Source organism: Lycorma delicatula, chromosome 2 (assembly GCF_047948215.1).
Source record: "Lycorma delicatula isolate Av1 chromosome 2, ASM4794821v1, whole genome shotgun sequence".
Lineage (NCBI taxonomy): Eukaryota > Metazoa > Arthropoda > Insecta > Hemiptera > Fulgoridae > Lycorma > Lycorma delicatula.
In genome coordinates, this window is record NC_134456.1 from 114711067 (window position 1) to 114738747 (window position 27681).

The 27681-nt window shown below is 29.6% G+C and overlaps 2 protein-coding genes across 3 annotated transcripts in view; one reads left to right on the forward strand and one right to left on the reverse strand.

Moving 5' to 3' along the window:
* LOC142319148 (uncharacterized) overlaps window positions 1-10896 on the reverse strand; it is a 42151-nt gene extending 31255 nt beyond the window's left edge. For both annotated transcript variants that reach the window (XM_075356112.1, XM_075356114.1), the window contains exon 1: window positions 10665-10896. The gene's annotated coding sequence lies outside the window, so the exon portion shown is untranslated. The remainder of the gene's footprint in view (window positions 1-10664) is intronic.
* A 70-nt stretch (window positions 10897-10966) lies between these two features.
* Window positions 10967-27681, forward strand: part of RFeSP (Rieske iron-sulfur protein) — a 35721-nt gene continuing 19006 nt past the window's right edge. Inside the window, exons 1-3 of the mRNA XM_075356115.1 lie at window positions 10967-11252; window positions 20546-20689; window positions 27436-27613. Coding sequence (XP_075212230.1) covers window positions 11048-11252; window positions 20546-20689; window positions 27436-27613 — 527 coding nt within the window. The 5' untranslated portion in view covers window positions 10967-11047. The remainder of the gene's footprint in view (window positions 11253-20545; window positions 20690-27435; window positions 27614-27681) is intronic.

Consider the following 27681-nt stretch of genomic DNA (forward strand, 5'->3'; position numbering starts at 1 on the left):
TTCAGCTGCAATATCTCTATTGGTGGACTGGATAAAAATCTGCAAATTGCACACATAAAAGGTCTCTATAGTATCAAGCTGAAAGTGTATAAAGAAATTGTGAATTCTAGCAAAAAATGTAACTTACCCAAATTTCCACATCTGGGATAAGTGGACATAAGATTATATAATAATTCAATAATTTAAACAAACATCAAACTAAGATAACTGTTTTGATAACAATACAAGATATGCATTAAATTATGAGCGGTAAATATGCTTGCAATTATATAATGTTAAACTTAAAAGCCGTAATGAAATACAAAACCTTCAAAACAGAATTAAAACAGCAATCAGGTAAAATGTAATAATTTTTTTTCCTGAACTACTTTAGCACTATTAAAGATTAATAAACTGACAACTATATAATGTCCAACTGAAATGGCCCAAGGGTGATTGCAAGACAAATTCAAAAAAAAAAAAATGAAACTTCCCACTTGTTTCCTACATGTCTCAGGACTTAAAACTATTTTATTTTTTTATTTTTTATTTAAGCAGTTTCCACCTGTGGCAGTCATTTTTTTTTACAATGTGCACACCTAGTTTTGTGATTGTAAGGGTTTAAGGAAAAAATCATAACTAAAAAACTATTTGTCCTAGAAGGATGAAACAAAAAGCAATTTAATTATATTTTTCTCAAGGTAAAAGAATGGTCCAATCGTTTATTTACCTATCTCTCTTCTTTCTATGAGAAAATTACCAATAAAGTTGAACATGAAGAACTGTGAAATTTCACTTTTCGTAAATTTTTTAAAAGGCAGGGATAGGATAGCATACACAGTATGAATTATTTTTCTAAATGTATATATATATATGTTAGTAGTTTTACATGATGATATATTTATCCCTAAATTTTTATGAATTTTTGAAAACTAGTTTTTTTTTTAAATTAAAATTTTGAATTTTTTCAAAATTTAAATCAAAGTTCATAAAATATAAAAACTATATAAAAAGTTTAGTGCAAAGAAGACAAGAAAACCCCCTTGGAGCACTTATGTAGAGAGTCAAAATGGTATCACTTTAACAGATTTTTAAGAGGTTATAACTTTTTTATTAGTACAAACAAAAGAAATTTTTTATTTGCCATAAACATCTACAAAAACACTAAGTTGTGCAAATTTGAGATTTTTATAACCAGCCCCGCCAGTTATTGGAAGCCAAAATTTGTCTTCAAAAATTCATGAAAATTTAGGGGCGAGTATATCACCATTAATATTATTTATGGTAAAACTAATAATACATACCTACATATAAAAAAAAAATAATTCAAACTGTGCATCCCTATCCCTATCTCTTGAAACAAAATTACGAAAAGTGAAATTTCACCATTTTTCATATTTATTAGTAATTTTTTTCATAGAAAGAAGAGAGATAAGTAAATAAACCAGTGGACCAATCTTTTACCTTCAGAAAATATGATTTAACTGCTTTTTTTCATCCTTCCAAGACCAATAGTTTTTTAGTTATGATTTTTTCCGTAAACCCTTACAATCACAAAACTAGTGTGTGCATCGTAACAAAAATGGCCACCACAGGTGTAAACTGGTTAAATAAAAAATTTAAAAAAAATAGTTTTTAGGTCCTGAGAGATGTAGGAAACAAGTGGGTAAGTTTCAATTTTTTTTGAATTGGTCAAGCAACCAGCTTATGTTTTTTTTGGGACACTTCAAATGGATTGACCCTTTAATGTTGATTTAACAGCTGTAAGATTTCTTTCACAAAGTTTGAGTGAAAGGTACAAACAAATAATTTTGATTTGTTTAATTAAAAATAAATATGTATTATTTATTTACTGACAATTTAACAAAGTTATTTTACACCAAAGCTAAAAAACTGTTTTTCAACTCAATTTTTTTGTTTTTTGCACCCTATTTCATAGAAAATAATGGTAAAAAAATTCTGGAACCCATTTTACAACATTTTTCAAGTCAATAACCATAAGAAACCAGTAAATATACTCCTTAATTTGCCTTCCCAGAATTTTAATGGCCCTTCATTTCAGCAGAGAAGAAATTGGGGCAAAATCTTTCACTATCCTCAACTTTCTAACAAGCATTTTCAGACCGATGTCTATGTAAACTATTTTCAATTACTTTAATGAGAGAAATACACCTATGAAGTTTAGAAGAACCCTCCTGGAACACTCTGTATATAATATTTTTTTTTAAGTCAATACCAATATTCCTCTGTACTAATATACAATTACAAACCAAACTGATCCACATTAAATATGATGACACTAACCTTATTTCATATTTTACAAAAACGTTTTTGTGGAAACCCACATCCTCAGTTGTATTTATTATATTTTAAACTGTTCATATCAAACTTTAACATATGCGTACACACACACACACACACATATATATATATATATATGCGCATTCGCACACACAATTTAATCATTTACATAATAGTTATCTTTCAAAATAATGTTTATTCATTTCTATAATTTAATTGGTTTTCAATTGATTTACAAATAGAGTCTAACTTATTGATTAATGATTAATTTTGGCTTCTTTTTAATTTGTTTTTGTCTTCAGTCATTTGAGTAATTCAATGCAGCTTTCCAAGATTCCCTAACTAGTGCCAGTCGTTTAATTTCAGTATACCCTTACATCCTAGATCCCTAACTATTTGTTTTACATATTCCAAATGTTGCCTACTTGCACAATTTTTCCCATCTACCTGCCCTCCAATATCAAAGTGACTATTCCAGGATGCCTTATGATGTGACCTATAAAGTCTGTCTCGTCTTCTAGCTATAGTTTTCCAAATACCTCTTTCTTCGTCAATTTGCCGCAACTCTTCATTTGTCACTTTATCCATCCATCTGATTTTTAACATTCTCCTATAACATCATGTTTCAAAAGCTTCTAATCTTTTCTTCTCAGGTACTCCGATCGTCAAAGTTTCACTAACATATAAAGCTTTGCTCCAAACATCTATTTTCAAAAACGCATTCCTGATGCTTAAATTAATTTTTGATGTAAGCTAATTATATTTCTGACTGAAACCTCATTTTCCTTGTGCTACTCGGGATTTTATATTGCTCCTGCTTCATTCATCATTGTCCAAATTTATTTACCAAATAACAAAATTCTTCTACCTCCATAGGCTTTTCTCATCCTATTTTTATACTCAGTGGTTCATCTACTTTATTTCTACTACATTCTATTACTTACATCTTGTTCTTGTTCATTTTCATGTGGTAGTTCTTGCATAGGACTTCATCCATGCCATTCATTGTTTCTTCTAAATCTTTTTTACTCTCAACTAAAATTACTATATCATCAGTAAATCGCAGCACCTTTAACTTTTCACCTTGCACTGTTATTCCAGATCTAAACTGTTTTTTAACATCATTAACTGCTAGTTATAAGTAAAAATTAAAAAGTTACAAGGATAAGGAACACCCTTGTCCGACTCCTTTTTTTATTACTGCTTCTTTCTTATGCTCTTCGATTACTGTTGCAGTTTGGTTTCTGTAAATGTTGGCAACTGTTCTTCTATCTCTATATGTGAACCCTAATTTTTTTTAAATGCTGAACATTTTATTCCAGTCTATGTTATCAAATGCCTTTTCTAAATCTATAAATGCTAGGTATGTTGGTTTCCTTTTCTTTGATCTTTCAACTATTAATCTAAGCACTAAAATTGCTTCCTTTGTCCTTTATTTCCTGAAACCAAATTTGTCTTCTCTAACACTTTCACTCTCCTCTCAATTCTTCAAAATTCTGGTTAAAACTTTGATGTGCGAGTAGTTAAGCTTTTTTCTTTTCCTGTTTAGCCTCTGGTAACTACCGCTTAGATAATTCTTCAGAGGATGAATGAGGATGATATGTATGAGTGTAAATGAGGTGTAGTCTTGTACATTCTCATAGTCTTGTACATTGACCATTCCTGAGATGAGTGGTTAATTGAAACCCAACCACCAAAGAGCACCGGTATCCACGATCTAGTATCGTGGATACCGGTGTTCTAAGTAGTTAAGCTAACTGTTCTGAATTTTTTACATCTATCTACTCCATCTTTCTTTGGTATCATGACAATAACACTCTTTAAGAAGTTTGATGCACTACCCCTTTTTCATAAATATTACACACCAGTTTGTATAATGTATCGCTTCACACCCCCCATTGTGCAGTAATTCAAATATTCTGTCTATTCCAGGAGCTTTTCTGCCATTCAAATCTTTTAATGCTCTATTACATTCAGATCTCAATAGTGTATCTCCCTTTCATCCTCTTCGACTTCCTCTTCTTCTTCTATAACACCAGTTTCTAATTAATTTCTTCCGTATAACTCTTCAATATATTCCACCTACCTATCAACCTTTTCTTTTCTATAAATCAGTGTGCCATCTTTATTTAACACATTATTAGATTTTAACTTATGTACCACACAAAATTCTCCTTAACTTTCCTGTATGCTCAGTCTACTTTACCAATGATAATTTCTCTTTCCATTTCTGAACCCTTTTTTTAATCCACTCTTTTGCTAATTCATACTTCCTGTTTATAGTATTTCTTAATTGTCAATAGGTCCTTTTACCTTATCCATCACTAACTGGCATTCTTATAATTTCTATGTTCACCCATTAGTTGCAATACATCCTCTGATATCCAAGGTTTTCTACCAGTTCTCTTTGTTCCTCATATGTTCACTTCTGCTGATTTAAGAATTTCCTTTTTAACATTCTCCTATTCTTCTTCTATATTTTCTACCATATCTTTTTTACTCAGACCTCTAGATGTCCTCCTGAAAAATGTCCTTACCTTCTCTTCCTCAAGCTTCTCTAAATCCACCATTTCATCTAACACCTTTATTCAGGGTTTTAAACCCCAATCTACATTTCATTATCACTAAATTGTTTTTAATAATGAATTAGTTTATTATTTTTTTATAAACAACTTTTAATATTTAGCTGTTACATGTCCCAACTTCAAGATAACATTATTTTGATAAAAAGAAACTTTCTATCTAAAATAATTCAAAATTATGTATTGGCCAGTCTACACGATCATATATAATACAGTACTTCATTTATTTTTAAGAAATGTGGTTTTCTTAGTTTAAAATTCCTCACAAATAATAGAATAACTCCTTATGCCCACTTATCCTGGATGTGGAAATAACCATTTTTTGCTCAAATTAGAATTTTTTTGTACTTACTTTGCATTTAATCTCAAAGTTGGAATTTATACTAAAGTTTGATACTATAGAGACCTTTTTTTATGTGTGCAATTTTCATATTTTAATTTAGTCCACAAACACAGATGTAGCTGAAAAATTGAGAAAAATTCAATTTTTAACGATTAAGCTATTCACCATAGAATTTTAAATAAACTAATTATACTCATATATATAAAATAACAAAAAAAATTGAGGCTGAGACACTGTTCCTTCTTTGAGAAATTACCCTATGAAAATTGGATTTTGTTCATTCGCATTCGATAAATAAATTAAGGTTATAAAATGTACATGAACAAAATCATATTAGGTACGTAAATAAATAGGGTTTTGATTTATAGCCCAGAATGTTCTGAACACAATGCAGTTAATTTGAATAGCCTAGGACAACCCGGTGAAAATTGTAATGCTTGCAAACTTGAAAAACAACGTGAAGCTTAAAACAAAAATGGTTGCCATTTTTGAACCAGACACAATAAAAAAATTAGTTCTGAACTACCAAAAGATAAGGGAATGCATCAACAAAACACAGAATTTTTCTGAGATGGTCAAATCAACAACTTTTTTTTCTGGACCACTTGAAATGGATTGACCTAAAAATATTATGTAATTATTATTGAATATAAAATATCAATGTAATCGCTTCCAAAGGGATCACTAATCAAGAGAGTAAAACAAAGTATTATTATTCTAAGATGTAATTTCACTTTAATAAAACTTGATTGCAAAATACTTGGAAATAAGCAATTAATGTTGTGACAGATAACTACTGCAACTATGATTTTAAAATCATCGTGAAATCATTTTATTATGTAGACAAAAAGTAAATTTGACTTGTACAGGAATTTCTATAGTTCTCTGCTTTATAAATCTTAACGTTAGTAAATTTCAACAAATAAAAAATTTATAAAGTGTGATTAATTTTTTTTTATGCTTGTCAAGATTCTATTGAATGATTAGCCAATGATTATATGCATATATTCTTTACATCTGTCATAACAAGTCCAAATTTAGTATTCACTTGAATCACTGTAGTTTCATTAGTACATTAGTAGATCACAGTTTATCAGTATACGTTTTGTTGGCATGTAGTTTGTGACACTGTCTATTTTTTATAGTTCTGAAAGCCACAAAAAGGTTTATTTTTTTTTTAACTTGCCAACAGTAATATAAAGATGATATTTTCAATTACAATTACTAGATCGCTTTCAAAACAACAAAATTCACAAGATCATAAAAAAATCATAAATACAAACAAAACACTCCCAAATATAATAAACCCACAAGTAAGTAAAATAACCTGTAGCGATTCCATTAATATTACAATAGGCAGACTGCAGACTGGATGCACACTCACAATTGCAAGAAACACTAACAAGTATTATACGTAACATAAGGACCAATCTTTGCTGACCATTTCATAAAGACTACTACACACATACAGTTATTATACCAAACATTTTTATACACAGCAATAAAATTCACAAAAATCAACAAATAGATCAGATAAAATTTATACACACAGTAAATCTGATAAAAAAATAATGTACTATATGAACACACCAATAGTACTATCAAGTAATACTGAATATGCTTCTTAAACCACTTAATAACTATAACTAAATTACTATCAACAACTTCAAAAAATAAAATATTGTATCTTTTCTAAAAAGATCTTATAGAAGTTTACTTCCTTCTATTTGGTTGTGAGTTCAATTAATTAAATTTATTTTTTTGTTTAATTTTTAAACCTTTAATATTTTACCTTATTATAACTGTAACCCCAATTGCATGGTTGTATCTTACTATCAATTAAAAATTTAAATAAGTTTAGTTTACCTTTTTATAAATACTTCTTTACCCATATAAAACGCTTGCACTTACAATGTAAAACCTTTTACATAAAAAAAGGATATTTAAGGAAAATACACACACATACATGTAATTTTTTCCTAAAAAAATTTTAACATTAATGGGCTAAAAAAAATTATGCCAATGAATACTAAGACAAATGGTTTTAATTTATATAAAATAGGCCAGTATGAAAAACCATACGTCAGTTGAAACCTTTTACAAAGATATACAATAGCATTTAAAAAAAACACTGTAAACAACAAAAACAGTATGCATAACGGAAAACATCCTGCACAACAACAACAACAACAATTTCAAAAAATAATACAAAAATGTTAATAAACTGAATATATTATACACATCTGGAAGATTTTATTACAAAAATAATTTGCAAACTTTTAACTATTTACACCGAAAATGCAGCTTAGAAGAAAAAAACGTTTGTACAAAATAAGACTAGCACAAAAAAATTGATCATTTCAGTAACACCAACAAAACAACAAAGATACTTCTGAAATTGTTACTATAAGACAAAAAGCTGGTTTATTTATTCAAAATGGCAACAGAATCCTAACGCTTCATTTCTTTTTTTTCTGATGAGATACACTAAAAAGACTCAAGCCTAATTTAGATTTAAACTCAAAATGTTCCAGATAAAAGCAAAGACTGGTATTAAATTAGAAAATATTATTTCAAACAAAATTTATCCAAATACTACACAAAAACATTAATATTAATGAAGAATAACAAATAAACTTGGTAATAATTAAACTAAAATATCACAAATCCCAAGAATAAAAAAATAATATGGGCAACAAGCTGATTCACTGTAGTACAAACCAGTTATCTTTTAAAACTATCTTACCCATTATGAAGTAAATAGACATAATTCTTTTACTTATCCATCAGTATTGTGTCTCATATTTAGACCATGATTTTAGTAAAAATTATGACTGGAAGAAGACAACGTATAACAGGAAATCAAAGAATATTTGGAATACAGCAAAGCAACAGGCAATATGATAGGGTCTACCAATTATTACCTCAGTTTGACATTAATATAATGTGATCTTACTAGAGTATTGAAAAAATTAAAAATTTTGAATAGGCCTAATAATGATTTTAATTGTATTTTTGAATTCTAAATTCACATTTTTCTGTACTTAGATAAATCCATCATAAATTCCTTTATCATAAAACATGTTTTTTAATAAACCACAACCAAATTAATGATCAAAATTACATATTCATTAGAAGTTGTTCAGGAATATGCAAATATAACTGTCAATTTATATGCTTCCTAATTAAACAGAAATTAAATTTTTTCTACAAATACAAAAGGGCAGTGTCTTATTTTAATACCTGTCATTATCATTATTTAACATAATTTATTTCATTCACATGTATGACAATAAAACATAATTTTGCATATAAAATCCAATGTACTTTAATAAAATTTAAATATTTATCTTTAACATAACAGACACAGTTAACCAATTTAATCTGAATTTTTTGAAGTTAATTAACTCAATCCTCCAATATAAATTTAGTAATTTCACAAAATCTGAATTAAAAAGTGTTTAGTCAATAGACATATTAAGTTGTACACCTTAGAACATGGATGCAGACAATCAGACTATCAATAAACTCAACCAAAAACCTCTAGCCATCAGAAAATGAAATCCACCTAAAATGCAATTTTGATATAACATTAATTTCAAACAGCCTGTAACTTTCAAAATAAACATTACACTGACTTTTATTTTGATGGATGAGTCTTTAATAGGTTATGTTGTTAACATGACCTTAAAAAGAAATTAATAATATTAAATATTAACATATAAGATACACAACAGAGAAATATGAATAATTATATTTTCACTAAAAAGTTCTTTTCTCATATTTTAAAAATTTCAGTTCTGTTGATCAAAAAGTATCAACTTTCAATTTTCATTAAAAAATTTAAATTAAAATTGATTATATCAAAATGTTACTTTCAAAATTGATAACCTGAAATATGATTTACCGAATGGTATAAGAATTACTTCAATTTTTTAAAAACCAGCAAACAATTTTTTTTACTGTTTTTTTCTTCTCTGGTAATATAAAATATCATAAAATCATCTACTACTCAAATTAAATGGGAGAGCTTGAAAATTTAATAACTAATACATTGGTAGTCATACAATATGAAAATAAAATCATAAATTAAATAATACAACCATAAATATTACTCTTCTGCAAATTTAAATAGGTGTATTATAAAAAACCTAAGTCACATAGCCTAGGAAAATATTTACTTAATGCTTCTACTAACAACTAAATTTAGTAGTCTTAAAACAAATATATTTAAAATGTTTATTCAATGGTAATTTAACACCATAATACAATAGAAATGCAACTTTTATTAATAAAAAATCTGACTTATTTTAATTTAAAAAAAGACTATGTACCTATGTTTTAAAAATGTTAAAACAGGGAATTATAATCAAACATTGAATACATATTCCAGGCATAGTATTATTTTTATCTAATAAAATTAATTCATTTTAAACATTAATATTAATGTCATTCCAAAGAAAACACAATTTCAATGTAAAACTGGACAAAATTTTCTTACAATTTCTGATAATATGAATACTTTGATGCTTTGGATCCAAAAATTAAACCCCCTCCACCACAAGTTCCAACTAATTATTTGTTTTACAAATTGAAAGCATATCAGCAATATTCTCCCCAAAATGATTTTAATATTACCACTGCTTCTTAAAAATATTCACAATAACGCTTGAACGAAATGTTTTATAGTTGTGGCCCAATTTTTTTATACAAATGCAGTATCGACTCAATATCAATTAGAAATATATTATTACGGGAATCTCTTAAACGCTACTGAATAAAATTTGACTAATTGTTTAAAATTTTTACAACAAAAAAAGGTTACAATGCCAATAAATGATGTAGTCGACAACTTTCATACTACAAACCTGGTATGTGTACTAAATGCACCGTGCAGTATTCACTCCTAACTTAGCACTTGCATTACACATCTTGCTTCACACTACACAAGAAAATAATTCAATAATTTTAATTGACATTAAAAACTACACACTGCACATTAATTTTAAGAGCCAGTATTACCTCTTCTTAAAATATACTACTCCTCTACATTTTTCGTCATTAATGCAAAGACCAAAATGCAATTGCACAGGTGTGGACTGATATCCCAAACAGACTTTAAAAACAAACGAACTATTTCCGCGGAAAATTCGAAACACTTAATTTACGAAGCAGTTAGTAAGTAAAACAATATTTGTTGGCCTAATAACCATAAAAAACGCTTAAGTAATGCACAAAATCGAAAGGATTTGTTTCAAGGTTGACCTGTACGCATACGCGAAAAATATTCGCGTGCAACCATCTTGACACGGTTCATGCAACATTGATGTAACAGACTATTTCTGCATTGCCCGCAATTTTCGTCAGGTAATACAACAAGCAATAATAAAGACGAATAAAAACCATACTAAAAATATAATTTGTTAATAAGAAGTTAAAACAAACTGTAGCTAAATTACCTTAGAGGGGCCCCTTTTCTATTTATATAAATATCTTAATTTCTGTAACCCGTGCATAAAAAGATATTTGTTGTACTGCAGGAAACGGCCAAGCACTGACTAAGTTAGTCAAAAGTTTGTTTTGCAAATGTTTTGTTACCATGAGTAATTTTCAGCAGTAATAAAAGCATAAGACATTGTATTTTAATCTAATATCGCAAGTTATTATATTTTTTTACATATACTGAGCACATCAATAATCATAACAATTAAATAATGAAATAAACTAGTAAATCACTTGAACATCTCTTGCTACACTCTAGCGGTGAAAAATAGTGAAGGTCGCCCTTTGCATTAGAAGGGGCATCAGCTGTGTATTGAATGGTTCTATCTGTATTTTAAAAATGAATGTGATATCAAAATCTGGAAATTTAGCTCCCTTTGTTAAGGCTACTAGTCAAGCCGTTGCATCTGCTGTTAAACCACTTAGTTCTCCCGCTGTAGTAAAGAGTGAGAAAATACCTTATACTCGACCTACAGCTACATGGAATTATAGTTGGAAAAGAATAATGCCCTTTAAGGCACTAAGCGTAAAACATGGAACGCCAGGTAATTATTGTTATGTATTAATTAATATTAAGCTTATTAATAATTACGTGCTTAGATTTTTTAGTTAACTTTTATTCCCTAAACTGATTTTTGTTTCGTCCTATTTGAGGAGATCTTTTTATTTGAATGTACTTTTCCTGCATTTTAATTTAAAATTGATTTTTTACATTAATTGTTCAAACAATGTTTTTAATTTGCTGTTTTGTTTAATATGTATCCAGAAAAATGAATGCTGTTATATCTATGGAAATAATTATCCATACATTCACTCATTTTCTTGAAAAGATTTTCTGTATTTTGCATGTTAATGATACATATTCATTATCTGGAAGCCAGTTAAGTAATACTAAACATAACATTTGAATGTTACCCCTATTTGCTGATGTGAGCAAAACAGGTAGATTGACCTTTTCTGGAACCTGAAAGTTAGCCCATTTGATAAACTGAATTTATATCTAATAACACAGAAAATACATTAAATAAGAAATAATGCACAAGAATGTAGTATGATCATAATCATTATCTATATGCTGCCTGAAATAATTCTAATTTACCTTTTGTAACAACAGAAATTCATTATCATAACCTTAGGTTTGTAAACTGAAATTGTGTAATTCAGACATTGCTACAATTTCTGCTAATTTTAAAGAGAATTTAGGCTTAGAAGATTTGCTAGTGTTAAAATTATAGATCCAAATGTGTCTAGGTAACCAAACAACTGATTCAAATACTTTTAATATCATTTGACTTAACAACAGTTTTGGTATGAAATTTAAAGTTTTCATTTGCATGGTTGCATTATTATTAACAAATATATTTTTAAGGTTAATATTATTAAATTAGAGTAATTATTTTTGCACAGATATTAAAATAAATATATTTTCCTTATAATTATCTATCACTTAAAAAATCCAAAAATCGACCATTTTATTACTGTTAAACTGTTTTGTTTTTGGTGAACTACAAAAATTAAAAAATCAATTTTCCTAGCCTACTTATATATAAAAGGTAATTCCAAGCCAGTGATTTAAATGATGTATATTTCTTCTCCTGTAATTTTATGTAAAATTTTCATTATAGAAAGTAGTGTTTAAAGTTGAATTATATATCATTTAAAAGTACTGGTGTACATTCTAGTGTTATATTTTTTTTAATTTTTTATCGTTGTGTGATGAAAAAAATCATAAGTACTTCTTTAGTTTTGCTTTAAAACCATTTTGTTAACATAAATTAAAATTGATTTAATAGATAAAGTTAGGTAATAAATCAGTGGATGTGGTAGTCCTGAACAGTTAATAGATTGCAAGTACTTAAGTTAATTAAAATAACTGTTTATAAGGAAGTGTTGAACAAAGAAATAACACATAATGACACCCCTCTCAGAAAAACATTCCTGTAGTTCCTCAACCACCTTACTCGCCTGACTTGAGTCCCTGTGACTTTTTCCTGTTCCCGACTTTAAAGAAACATCTCAAAGGACACGATTTTGGAACGGTAAAAAACATTAGAAAAAATGTAATTTACCATTCCAGTTCCGAAGTTCCAACACAGCTATGAAGAGTGGGAAAACCGTTTAAAGTGTTGCGTGGCTTCCCAAGGGAACTATTTCAAAGGAGAGCCCATCTATAATTGGATTGTAAATAAAAAGTTTTTCTGAACCACTCTCATTGGCTTTATTGTGTGGTGGCTTCAAGGGAAGATGACCACTGATGAGGGCACTGAAATAAAATAAATATGTTAGGCTTAATCTCTGAGACGTTAAAAAACTATTACTTATTAAGCTAATTATTAAAATACAAGAGGTAAACACTCATAAATCCAATGGAAATCTGATGGAATTACCATCTTTTACCTGAGGTGCAGAAATTTATCATGTTTTATTTTTAGAATATACATAAAAAATCTGCCGTTTCAATGTCTGTAGGATTGTTTAACTATTTTATTGAAGGTAAATGAAAAATTGTTTTAATATCATGATTAAATTAATAATACTTCATAAAGACAATTACCTGTAATGAGTACAGTGATGATTATCAGTTCAAGTCATTAAGAGAAGGCAACGTTCTTTTATCTCTGTAGAGAATGTCAGTGCCTTTTGATGTTTTAAATACTTTTATACGATTGGTTGAGGAAAATCTCATAAAATGCTATTTTCCACCATTAAAGTGTCTATCCTAAGATCCCCTCTATGAATCATGAGACCTTGCCATTTATGAGGGGGCCTGAATGCTCAGTGTTACAGAGTAGCTGGACCGAAGGTGCAACCATATCGGAGAGGTATCTGTTGAGAGCCAGACTAAGGAATGATTCCTGAAAGAGGGCAGCAGCTCTTTCACTAGTTGTTAGGGGCGTGAGTCAGAATGACTTAAACGGCCATATCAACATCACTCAGTCCTCTGAGTACTGCACAGCTGAAAGCAATGGAAAACTACAGCTGCTTTTTTTCCAAGAAAATGTGGCTCTCTGCATTTTCATATAGCAATGATGGAGGCGCCTTCCTTGGTAAAATAATCCGGAGGTAAACTAGTCCCTCGTTCGGATCTCCGGGTGGGGACTACTAAGGAAGGGGTCACCAGAAAATTAAAAAATAACATTCTACGAGTCGGAGCGTGGAATGTTAGAAGTTTAAAAAAGGTTGGTAGGCTAGAAAATTTAAAAAGGGAAATGGATAGGATAAATGTAGATGTAGTAGGAATTAGTGAGGTTTGCTGGGAAGAGGAAAACGACTTTTGGTCAGGTGATTTTAGAGTAATTAACTCAGCTTCAAATAATGGGCAGGAAGGAGTAGGTTTCATAATGAACAAGAAGATAGGGAAGAGAGTAGAGTATTTCAAAATGCATAGCGATAGAATCATTGTAATAAGGATAAAATCAAAACCTAAACAGACAACAATTGCTAACATCTATATGCCTACAAGCACACTGATGATGTCATGGTAGAGTGTGTATACGAAGAAATTGATGAAGTAATTAAACATATAAAAGGAGATGAAAATTTAATAATAGTTGGAGATTGGAATGCAAGCATTGGAAAAGGCAAGGAAGGAAATATAGTGGGTGAATACGGGCTGGGCAAAAGGAATAAAAGAGGTGACCGACTTATAGAGTTTTGCACGAAGTATAATTTAGTAATTGCCAACACCCAATTTAAAAATCATAATAGAAGTATATACACTTGGAAAAAGCCAGGCGATATTGGAAGGTATCAGATAGATTATATCATGGTTAAGCAAAGATTTAGAAATCAACTCGTTGACTGCAAAACTTACCCTGGAGCAGACATTGATAGCGACCATAATTTGGTGATAATGAAATGTAGATTGGGGTTTAAAAACCTGAAGAAAAGGTGTCAGATGAATCGGTGGAATTTAGAGAAGCTTGAGGAAGAGGAGGTAAAGAAGATTTTTGAGGAGGACATCGCAAGAGGTCTGAGTAAAAAAGATAAGGTAGAAAATGTAGAAGAAGAATGGGAGAATGTTAAAAAGGAAATTCTTAAATCAGCAGAAGCAAACTTAGGCGGAATAAAGAGAACCGGTAGAAAACCTTGGGTTTCAGATTATATATTGCAGCTGATGGATGAACGTAGAAAATATAAGAATGCTAGTGATGAAGAAAGTAAAAGGAACTATCGGAAATTAAGAAATGCTATAAACAGGAAGTGCAAACTGGTGAAAGAAGACTGGATTAAAGAAAAGTGTTCAGAAGTGGAAAGAGAAATGAACATTGGTAAAATAGACGGTGCATACAGGAAAGTTAAGGAAAATTTTGGGGTACATAAATTAAAATCCAATAATGTGTTAAACAAAGATGATACACCGATTTATAATACGAAAGGTAAAGTCGATAGATGGGTGGAATATATTGAAGAGTTATATGGAGGAAATGAATTAGAAAATGGTGTTATAGAGGATGAAATGGGAGAAACAATACTGAGATATGAATTTAAGATAACATTAAAAGATTTGAATGGCAGAAAGGCTCCTGGAATAGATGAATATCTGTAGAATTACTGCGCAGTGCAGGTGAGGTAGCAATTGATAGATTATACAAACTGGTGTGTAATATTTATGAAAAAGGGGAAGTTCCATCAGACTTAAAAAAGTGTTATAGTCATGATACCAAAGAAATCAGGAGCAGATAAATGTGAAGAATACAGAACAATTAGTTTAACTAGTCATGCATCAGAAATCTTAACTAGAATTCTGTACAGAAGAATTGAGAGGAGAGTGGAAGAAGTGTTAGGAGAAGACTAGTTTGGTTTCAGGAAAAGTATAGGGACAAGGGGAGCAATTTCAGGCCTCAGATTAATAGTAGAAGGAAGATTAAAGAAAAACAAACCAACATACTTGGCATTTAAAAACCTAGAAAAGGCATTCAATAACGTAGACTGGAATAAAATGTTCAGCATTTTAAAAAAATTAGGGTTCAAATACAGAGATAGAAGAAAAATTGCTAACATTTACAGGAACCAAACAGCAACAGTAATAATTGAAGAACATAAGAAAGAAGCCGTAATAATAAAGGGAGTCCGACAAGGATGTTCCCTAGCCCCGTTACTTTTTAATCTTTACATGGAACTAGCAGTTAATGATGTTAAAGAACAATTTAGATTCAGAGTAACAGTACAAGGTGAAAAGATAAAGATGATACGATTTGCTGTTGATATAGTAATTCTAGCTGAGAGTAAAAGGATTTAGAAGAAATAATGAACAGCATGGATGAAGTGCTATGCAAGAACTACCGCATGAAAATAAACAAGAACAAAATGAAAGTAGTGAAATGTAGTATAAATAACAAAGATGGACCACTGAATGTGAAAATAGGAGGAGAAAAGATTGTGGAGGTAGAAGAATTTTGTTATTTGGGAAGTAGAATTACTAAAGATGGAAGAAGCAGGAGCGATATAAAATGCCGAATAGCACAGGCAAAATGAGCCTTCAGTTAGAAATATAATTTGCTTACATCAAAAATTAATTTAAATGTCAGGAAAAGATTTTTGAAAGTATATGTTTGGAGTGTCGCTTTATATGGAAGTGAAATTTGAACGATCAGAGTATCTGAGAACAGATTAGAAGCTTTTGAAATGTGGTGCTATAGAAGAATGTTAAAAACATATAAGATAGGTGGATAAAGTGACAAATGAAGAGGTGTTGCGGCAAATAGATGAAGAAAGAAGCATTTGGAAAAATGTAGTTAAAATAAGAGACAGACTTATAAGCCACATATTACGGCATCCTGGAATAGTCGCTTTAATATTGGAGGGACAGGTAGAAGGAAAAAATTGTGTAGGCAGGCCACGTTTGGAATATGTAAAGCAAATTGTTAATGATGTCGGATGTAGGGGGTATACCGAAATGAAACGATTAGCACTAGATAGGGAACCTAGGAGAGCTGCATCAAACCAGTCAAATGACTGAAGACAAAAAAAAATCCAAAGATCTCTGTAAAAGGTGCGACGCATGATGAAAGGAAGGATCATTCCATGAAGTGAATACTTTTGGAAACAGTGTCACATTCTACATTTCTGTTATGCAGATGGTTCCAGTGACTGATCCAACAGATTCACATACAGCCTCACTACAGATTTTTAAGCAGTTTTTCAGAGATTTCAGAATTAACTTCAGTGTTTGTAAATAGTTCTTTGATCACTCTTGTCTTGCTCAATTAAAGGTTTTTTGGCTTCATTTGAAGAATCAAATTTTTTTAAGTAAGTTTGCAAGATTGCTCTTCATCATTTTTAGCTGTAATAAAAGAGCTTATCATCAAAGTTGCACCCTTGATTTTTATTGATCCAATTTGTTAAAATTGCTGAAGATTCAAGTGTATTTGCATCTGTTTCTTCAGATCTCTAGATCTTCATCAGATTGTAAACATTTTTTGTAAATATTGTTATTTAGCTTTTAAGGTTCTTAAAAAGAGATGGAAAATTCTCCTCATTTAATTTTGCACTTTTCATTTCAATTTCCATTTTCTTTTCATTGAAGTGTAATTATCAATAACTGTCCAGATACATATGTTTACATTTTGTGTGGTGTAACTAAACCCATCACTAATTCTAAAATATCAGTTGTCCCAAGTAGCTGGTAAGTGAATTCATGTTTATAGAATTTTATTAGCTCTACTGAATGCTTTTTAGCTTCAGTATTTTTTACTTTTAGGTGCTTTTAGTTCGCTTTTTTGGAAAGCAATGAAAAATAGTTTGAAATCTCTTTGAAATGATCTGTAAACTCTCAATTCACGCTTAACAAAACGGGTTCGTTGGAATGATTTAGGGTTTAAAAAACTCGCTTGTAGTTCATCTGCTAATGTAATTAATTCCTCATAGCCAATTTCCCAGTTGTAATTTTTCATTACATTTCCTATGTTTGAGCTTGACTGTTAAAGCAAGAAAAAGTGTAGTCTTTGCAAATGCCATTTAAAACACACTCTAATCTAAGGTGCTAAGGCCTACGTAGGGAGGAAAAAGTAGGGTTTTTTTTATCTACACTAGATTAAAATATTGTCCATCAAAAGCCATGCCATTTAACTATTTTAATATTGAAATTCTCTATAGCACATTCAAGTTTCTGAACAAGAACATAATCACCCTTGTGTGAAGTGCCACATTGTAATATATCAATAATAATACTAGTTTAAACATCATCTACTAATGTGGTCAGACATGGAATCTGATATGTATGGTGAAGTTTGGTTATTTTAACAGCAGTGACAGATATTAAAGGCAAACGGATTTTTACCGAATTTTTAGTACCCAAAAAATCTGAAATTTTTCTATCGTGGTAATTTTTTTTTTCAATTCCTTTGTAAAATTCCTTGGGCTGATTAAGCTCACCAATATAATTATCATTTAATACATTTAGACTTAATAACCTTTCAAAATACTTCCCACCCTTACCTTATTTAATGGCACTATAAGCTGCTCTAGCAACCCTCAGACCCACGTTTTTGTGCACTTTTTGCAAAATTATATTTCTTTTCTCAGTTGCTTCAGAAAAGTCAATGCACCATTTATGAGCAGATGAATGCAAGTGGTCAATTAAATGGTTTTAAAATTTCAAAACTGTTCACTTTGAACCGGTTGAATTAACTGGTGTTAACTTGGTAGAGAGAAAAAACCAGAAGTGCCAGATTTAAGAACCACTACCTCCTTTGGAATGGTTTTATAATGTTCTACACATGGAGAGCAATGTACTGTGTCCATCTGTTCTGCTAAACACAGCATTAGCTGAGAACTATCTGGAAGCGATTTGCTTTTGTTAATTAATTTGAGTTTTGCCTCAAATTCTTCATTTTTTTCAGCTGGTGTTGGCCTGGATAAGTGGACGAGATGGGCCTGTTTCAATAGTTTTAACCTGATTCGGTTTTAATAGTTCAACGTTTTTTATTAAGGCCGGATATTGCCTAATTTATAGTTGGCAATTGTTCAAAAACATTAGGATAAATAGTTAGAGAAAATCACGTTATCTTCAACATCGGCATTGTTTTGCCAGCAAGATAAATCTGATTCTAAACAAAGTGATTGTGATTCACCAAGTTTTATTTGTTTGTTTAAAGGTTCTCTGCTACTTATTTCATCACCATCATGAATTTTTGTTTTTAAAAATACAGAAATACTAGCTTGATATTTAGTTCTTGGTTTTTCATTTGGGTGTTTATTTACAGAATGATTTCAAAGTTCATCATGTCTGCTGTGCCAGTCACAAAATGCACAGTTTACATCTTGCTTACTCTTAAATGTCGATATAGTTAATTACAATTATGATATTCTATACTCTCTATACTGTATATTGTGTATATCGCTTAACACCATTAAAAGTCACTTAACCACTTCACTGTTAAAAGAAAACAATACGCTTGCAGCCGGCCAACTAATAAACAAAGAGACACTGTTACTATCTGCTTAAAGTATGACTAAAAGAGAATTTACATGTTTTTTATATCATTTTTCTGATACTGCTCATTTTGTTTGCACTTTATAACTCAAAACACTAGATAAAATCTCTGCCTTATATTTTCATATACTAGAAAATTATTATATGAAATTTTTTTATGATGTTATGTGCTATTTGTACATAACACCAGTTTAAGTTTAAATGTTTTAGTTTATTATTGACATACTGGAATAAAAATTTATAACCTTTATGAATTGTTTTTGTGACTTAAATGCTATTTTATTTGCAACTAGTAGGTGAATATCAATTGGTTATAATATGTAGTGTGTGTGATATCTAACAGATGGACATATCATCCATCAGATTGTGTTTTTTTTTTGTCAGGAATCCTGCTGAAAACATAGGGAGAATAAACACACATTTTTTTAAATTTAGAATTCATTATCAGTATTAGAAATTAGTGATAATTTAAAAAGTGATTTGGCTAACTTAAAATCATTTTCGAATTTGTAATTCATCTTTGAATTAATGTAACTAATATGATTTGCCTAAATCCAGAACTTCCCAAACCCTTTTAAATACATAATACTATATTATACAATACTTGTATTAAGTCTAATTGGGTACATCCTGCCTATCTAACAAATTTCAACCCTCTCTCTTTTTCTGTTTAGCCTCTAGAACCACCATAAGGTATTACTTCAGAGAATGGATGAGGATGATATGTATGAATGTGAATGTATGAGTGCAGTCTCAGGTTGACCACTCCTGAGAAGTGTGTTTAACTGAAACCCATCCATCAAAGAACACCAGTATCTACGATCTGGTGTTCAAATCCGTATAAAGTATTTGCCTTTACTAAGATTTGAACCCTAGAACTCTCGACTTTGAAATTGAAATCAGCTGATTTGCGATGACAAGTTAACCACTAGACCAGCCTGGTGGGCAACAAATTGCAACCCCCAAAATTATCCCACCACTCAGTGATCATGTTGGCAGTTGGCTCAACCCATGCTTGAATTATCGATGCTTTAGCATGGAGTCAGTTTATCAAAATATGTATGTTTATTTCATGTCAGTTAACACAGATGGATGAATAAAAACATCTTATTTTGTTATATGTTCAAATATAACATCAAGCATTAATTTTATTATAAACTGCCAGTTTTAAGAGCAGCTGAAGAATTTAATTTACTTTGAGCTGTAGTTATCATGCATCTTCAATTATTTATTTTGTTTAAATGTATCTTCTGTTAACAGCAAAAATCTCTTTCAGAAGTAATAGAGAGAAAAATTTTTGAATAATGGTAACCAGTTGATTTCATATTAATGTTGTAATGATTTTTTCATGTAGTAGTAGCAATTGGTGTAAATGATTCATTTATTTGTTTTGTTGAATAGTAACAACTCAGGTCCGGCTAGCACATACTGATCTTACAGTACCAGATTTCTCTAACTATAGAAGGAGTGGAACAGTTGATCCAAAGAGTAAAAACAAAGCTTCTGCTGCTAATAGGAAGAGTTTCACATATATTATTATTGGAGGTAAGTTGTTCGTAACTGTAAAACTTACATTAGACTTTTAGTAATAAGTAAATGGCAAAAATCAATTAATATTTTTGAATTTTATTTCTTAATACTGTGAGGAAAAAAATGAGTAATTAATCTACTGGGGCATTCTACAATCAAATCACTTTGTAAGAATTCTTTTGGACCTCGCCAAATTTTAATAAATGTTTTGTTTGTAGGATGTACATATTATAATGTTAACTGAAAAGAACAGATGTTTTAGGTCAGTAGTCTTTTTTTTTTTTAAATAATTTTGAAAACTTTCATACAGCACAAAATTTTGTGCAATTATCAATTAAGAAAGAATGCATAGCTTGCAAATTTTACTGCTAAAGAGCTATGCCAAAGCTCATTTCAAATCTTCTGTACAGGGATTTAATTTGATATGACACATAACTTGGTTATAAGAAACAAGATTTTATAACTATTTTTCAAACAGAAATATGCTATTCTTCAGTATATTGACTACAAATATATTAATTTTGATGATGAGGAAACCATGACTACTAATAAAAATATGTTTTTGTTGTTTTACTACTTATGTAATCAGCCTATGTGATTGCATTTAATTTAATGTAGAAATCTGTAGAAATCATTTAATTTTAAATGTAGAAATTTAATGTAGAACCTAAAAATGCCATTTAATTTTCCTTCAAAAGCTGCATTTTATTTAAATTAATATAATCATATTGGTTAATGTGATGTTTTTTTAATAATATCATATTAAGTATATGGTACATAACCATTCATTAACAGAGCAAATAATTAAAATATAATTTTATATATATATATATGTGTGTGTGTGTATATATAAACCACCAAAACACATTAATTAGATAAGTTAAACTTACCATATTAACTTATCTAATTGTGTTTTTGTGGTTTATATTTCACATAATGTTAAATTTGAATAATACAGTGGTCAATATGTTTACAAATTATTTGAATTTTCCCAAAAAAATAATATGATATAAAATAAAACTTTCCAATATCAGACATGGCTCGGTAACAACAATCTGTCTGTTATTTATTGGCGTCTGCTAGTCAGAAAGGTGTAAATACAGTATTATAATCAGTTATTGTACAGAAAAAAAAAACTTAATTGAAACGACTTTGTAAAATTAAGGTTCTTTTTATTATTTTTCTGAAAATAAAACACTGCCCTTTGTATTCAAATTTGAATAAAAATAATACTGTACTACTGAAATTGACCAATAAATAAGAGAATAGAATTACTGTACTATACTAAAATGGAATAAAAGCAATGTAAACTACGAAAACATTAATCAAAGAAGCTACAGTATACAAGAATATTAATCAAAACACATGTACAAAAAATCAAAATAAAAAACCAATACATTTATTTTTATATGTAGATGGTTTAAAATAGCTGTCTATTTTAGTTAGTAAGTACTAGTACATATCTTTTTCTATAAGCAACTGTACTTTCTAAAATTAACTCCTAATAATTCAAGTATTTGCAAGTAATATTGCTTTCATTTTCTAACCTCCATCTCTTGCTTTCTTACTCTTGATGGTAAATTGAGGTTGTTTGTCATTATCGTGGTTGTTAGAGTCATTTTAGTTATGAAAGTAGTCAAGTTTGAGGCAGCAACAAGATCACAGTTGTCAGTCAATATGTTCAGGTTACTGTTGTAGATTCAAAATGGTTAAGTCAATTTGTTTGTGGAGGTTTAATACTGGTTTTTATGAAGCAATTTATCATTGTAGTAGTAACCTGTTTTATAGTCATACGAATCTGTAAAACTGCATCCAATACACTAACGCTTTTAGAAAGCTCCATCACATCCTGGGCAATAATAAAGACATTTTGGACCGGGTATTTTCATTTCTCCAATGTATTAATAATGTTTTACATACTTTTTAATAATGTTCTTTACATTTTTTTTTTATACGATTTTTACATATTTTTTATTTAACTTTATAGTAAGTTTTTTCTTATTTTGTCTTTGTTTTTATATTTTAGTTTGAGTTTTAATTTTGTTTTGTCTTATTAGATTCTGTATTTTTTTTTTATATTTCACATTTTTGTTTTCCAGGTGATGATAACAAAAATGTTTTGCACCCAAAAAGAAAAAAATTAGCATATATAAATTTTATTTTTGAAGTAATACCGTAACATCTTTTTTCTGTTCTAAATTTTAAAGTTCTGAGTGATCCTGCTGATCAAGCGGCTTACATACTGCTGTAGTATTTGGGTGAAGAAATATCAACTTTATATTTTCTATGCTAACATTAAGGTGGGATTTTGCATTGTCAGAGAGTATGACTTTCCTACTTTGCCTTCCCATTTTACGATCAAAACTTAATCACTTCATCATTATATCCTTATCATCTGTTATTTTTTATTTGAATACCACCATTCAATTTCTAATGAATTTATGTTCTCACTGTTAAAACATCATGTCAGCTTTGGCAGTTATCAATGGTTTTTCAAATTCACTTGACATATTCACAGCCAAAAAACTCGGTCTTTCTTTTGATATCTTTCTCGCTGTACATTTTTCCTCTTTCAAACACATTGTTTCACTGGGCAAAGCTTGGAAAAATAGACCAGTCTCATCACAATTATAATTGTTTCTTGAATTATAACTCGCATATTTCATTTAACTTTCCCTTCCATCGAACACCAAATTCTCATCTACAGCACCAACTTCACCACAAATATTTTTATATGAGACATAATATCTAATTCAGAATTTGTATCCAATCCCTTGATGCTTTAAATTCTTCATAACAGAGTTCTGTAACAATTTTAAAAATGATGAGGTTTTAGGAAATATATGTTTGCTTATAGCTGATTGTCATGATATTAAGTTTGGTTTTTTAAGGGTTTTTTTTTCAACATTAAAACATTTTGCCATATCACTCACTGAGTTTTTAATTTTCATAGACTTATAACTTCTACTTTTTTCTTTTAATGTCAAGCATTTATGATTTTGAGATATTTTAAGTTGCAGTAATGTTGGTTGTAATGATTTTTATAAAATATACAAACTTGAACGTACAGTAACTACGTACAGAAAATATTCTACAAGAAAAGATACAGTGCTATACCATAAAAATATTACACATGTTCAACGTACAGTATACACTTACACAGCAATTGATGATGAATTGATTGAAATCATAACATCGTCTAGGCAGGAAGTGATGCAGTTCACAACAGGTAGTCAGACTGAGTATAAAGTCACACTGAGTATAAAATAAAACAAGGAAAATAACAATTTTTATTCCTGCTGTCCGTTTTTCAGAACCGATTGAACAGTTTTTAAAGGTAAATTCATTGTCCACATCCGTTATCAAGAAGTATATTTTATACATTAATACCGCTATTAAACTTCTGGAAAATCTAAGTGTCCTGTATTAAGAGGCCTTCATTATTGGGAAGTGTCCATTAAGGGAAGTTTTACTGTGTATATATATTCAGAATTAAAGAGAATAGGTTTCAAATTGTAACATCTTGATTGTAATAAATAACAGATGAATGGTGTAGTCTGACTGTTAATACCATAATTCAGGACTGCTCAACCTAAAAAATTAAGAAACTATTTTCAGCATAGCCAGATTAATGAAGAACTCCTTTCAATAAGCTTTTTTTATATTATTACAAAACTTCTTTGGCGAATTATCAGTAAAAAAGTAGGTTTTTATTTCAACAGGTCTTCAATGAATTTATCTACAAATTAACTGGCTCTTTGTAATTTTTTAACATAACTAAAATCGTAGTTGAATAAGCAGGATTAGACAGATATGTCAATACTTTTGCATATTGACATGTTAAGAACTGCCTCAGAATTCAGTTAGTGAAAATAATTTAAATTGTGGTTTAGTACATTCATGTCATGACATGACTTCATGAGTATTTCATGTGTATTAAAATGTAGCCTGGATTCATTTATACTATTACCATTGAAATATTATTTCCCTGTAGATACATTATTTTTCCATCATCAGAATCAATATACCTCTTCTCGGTGCATTACAACGTAACATATTTATTTATTAATTTTTTTAAATTGTAAGGGGGGTTTTTGAGTTTTTTCAAAAACGGAAGTTTAAAATGGTGCAAACAATCTTTTATTATATAGAAGAGTTGAGTGTCATTTGAAATTAAAACCCTAAAAACTCCTCGCCCAAAAATGTAGAACCTTGAGGTTTTAGTACATTTTAGGTACAGTTTTTAAAACAAAAAATTGAAATATAAAACATCATTCTTAACCTTGGGTGATTTCACATGGAATGACCCAACTGTCGTCATCTGAAGAGATAGTTGTTAACTTCACTCTGATAACATTTGTCATGTTCAGTAAAACCTTTCTAAAGACTTATCTACTCGCAAAATGTTTACCAGTTATCATACATATTCAATTTATCTCAGTGTTTGTAACCCTTTTGCCTTTTTTCATCTTGTTTGTAGGGGTTTCTGCCCATTTTCTACATAATTTATCTTCTCTGCACATTAATTTTTCATACCTACTTTTTCCTTTTGACATTACTAGTTTTTCCATTTATGCCTCCTTCATTCTAATACTTATCTCTATTTGAAACCTGCTGATTTCATTTTAAGAACTGCCTGTTTTTCCTTTTTTCAAATATTCTTTGCGCTATTACACCTGTGCATGTAAATTTTTTTCTACAAGTTGCTTTATAAAAAAAGGTTTCTTGTGTTGCTTTTCTGAAACTTGACTTAAAAATTTATTTCTCACAAAATCTCTCCTAGTTTTAATAGTTATTATTTCTAGAAACCTGTTCTCTATTCTCGTCACAAACATGATAAAAGAGATATTCTAAGAAATGTGTATGTATCTTGTTTTCATCCTGTTGTTCTTTTCAAAGTAGTGTTCTCTTTGTCAGCTTTCCACATAATTAGTTTGGTATTTTGACATGAAGATGGAGGATGTTATGTCTTTTTTCCTTAAGTTCTTCATTACATTCTGTAATTAATCTTTCAGTTAAATCATTTCAATCTTGAATGATTTGTCTTTATTTATAGGAGTAACTCATTTTCTAATACAATTTTCCATTTTAGATAATACAATTCACAGTTTTCAACTCTCCATTTACAATTCTCCAAAAGAATACAATTCTCTGTTTTCTAATACATTTCTAAAACAGAAATGGAGAAATTTAATGTTATTATATTTATAAGTTATATAACTTAGTTATTATAAACTATAAATATATCTTATATTATGAGTAATAATAAATACCAATGATTATACTATAATTTGCCATAATTATTATATAATAAATAAATAAAGCCAGCTTTAAAAGTGTTGCCATCCCTAGGCATTGTTTTTACATCAACCCCCCTGCCCAAACAAAAAAGATTCAAATCTAAGTATCCCATCCCTCTCCTTGAACATTAGACTAAAAATTCCACATTCTTGTTTCCTATGCGTTAATTTGTACTAATGCTGCCAAAATGTTGTGTATTAGTTATTTATGAATAAACACATTTTTATTTGAAATCAGAATAAATTAGAGCAGTTGTGCATAATTTAAAAAAAGTATTGATTATGCAACTGAACTGGTTGTTAAGTTTCATATTGCAATACCATGTTTGACTTATTTGAATGAGCTTAGAAAGATAAACTTGACAAAATATTTTTCTTTTATTGTCCTGTGTTAGAATTCAAGATAACCTTAAAATTTTCAGAATATTTATTAAAAGAAGAAAACTATTGTAATGCAAGCAATTTCAATCCTAAGAGTATAATATATTATTAACTTTGATTACCATAGAGGCTGTATACTCTAAAAGTATTGTTAGTCACTGTGAAGCAGTAGACGCCAACCACCCTTTATTATGCTAATTAGTTAGACTATTAGACAAACATGCTTGTTTAGAAATTGAAACTTATTGGTCTTCTCTATAGTCCATGGAGAACTCTGACTTCTCACATTACACCTTCCTCTCTCCTCATTCCCATCTTCAAATCATCCAACCACCTCCCTCTCTATCTTTCTTTCCTTCCATTTGGTTTTTTAGCAAATCCTTTTCTAACTGCTCTATTTTCCAACATTCTTTGGACTTGCCTAATCCATCTAATTTTCCCTTTTGAAAATCCTTCATCCTTTTGAAAATATCAGGTTTTCCAAACAGCTGCTCCAATTCTGCATAAGTTATTGAAATTGAAAATGGATTATATTAATTGATCTTTCAACAGGTAGTTCAAAGTCTAAGAAGAAAACTGTAATGAAGGGTATTTTAATGAAATTGTCAGAGTCCCTCCTTTTTCCTCTAGTCAAAAACTTTCTTTATAGTAAATGATTAAATTATGTTTGTCAGGAAATAGAACTTTAAATCCTTATTGCACCATAGTGTAAACTAGAGTATGTTTCCCTGCGATATAGGTGGCAGCATGTAAGTTTACCTTTATTAATCTGGCGCTAACAGTTTATTTAAAAATATACCACATAAGAACTAGATAAAGGTATTTTGTAATCATTATTTGGGGATCACAATCATTTAACTGATTGTATCATTGGTGGTTTGGAATCATGGTTATCATTCACTATCATTTTGTTTGTTAACACATAGTTTTTTATTATTGTTTAATAGTTTTACATATCCTCTAAAAACTCACAATATATTGTCATTATAATAAAAATATAGAAAATGAAGTAATTTGTATATATATATATATAGTTATTTTTTTATTTGTTACCCATTAAATATCTTCTATATTTTGTAGGAGGCACAATTGCTTCTACTTATGCAGCAAAAGCTTTGGTTACCGAGTTTGTGATGTCAATGAGTGCATCAGCTGATGTCCTTGCTTTGGCGAAGATTGAAGTTAAACTTGGAGATATTCCAGAAGGAAAGAATGTTACATTTAAGTGGAGAGGAAAACCTCTTTTCATCAGACACAGGTTTGTTTTTCAAGTTTATTGGAGGCTTGTTCCAGTACTTCTGTAGCAAAGTGCCTATTTAAGAAGTA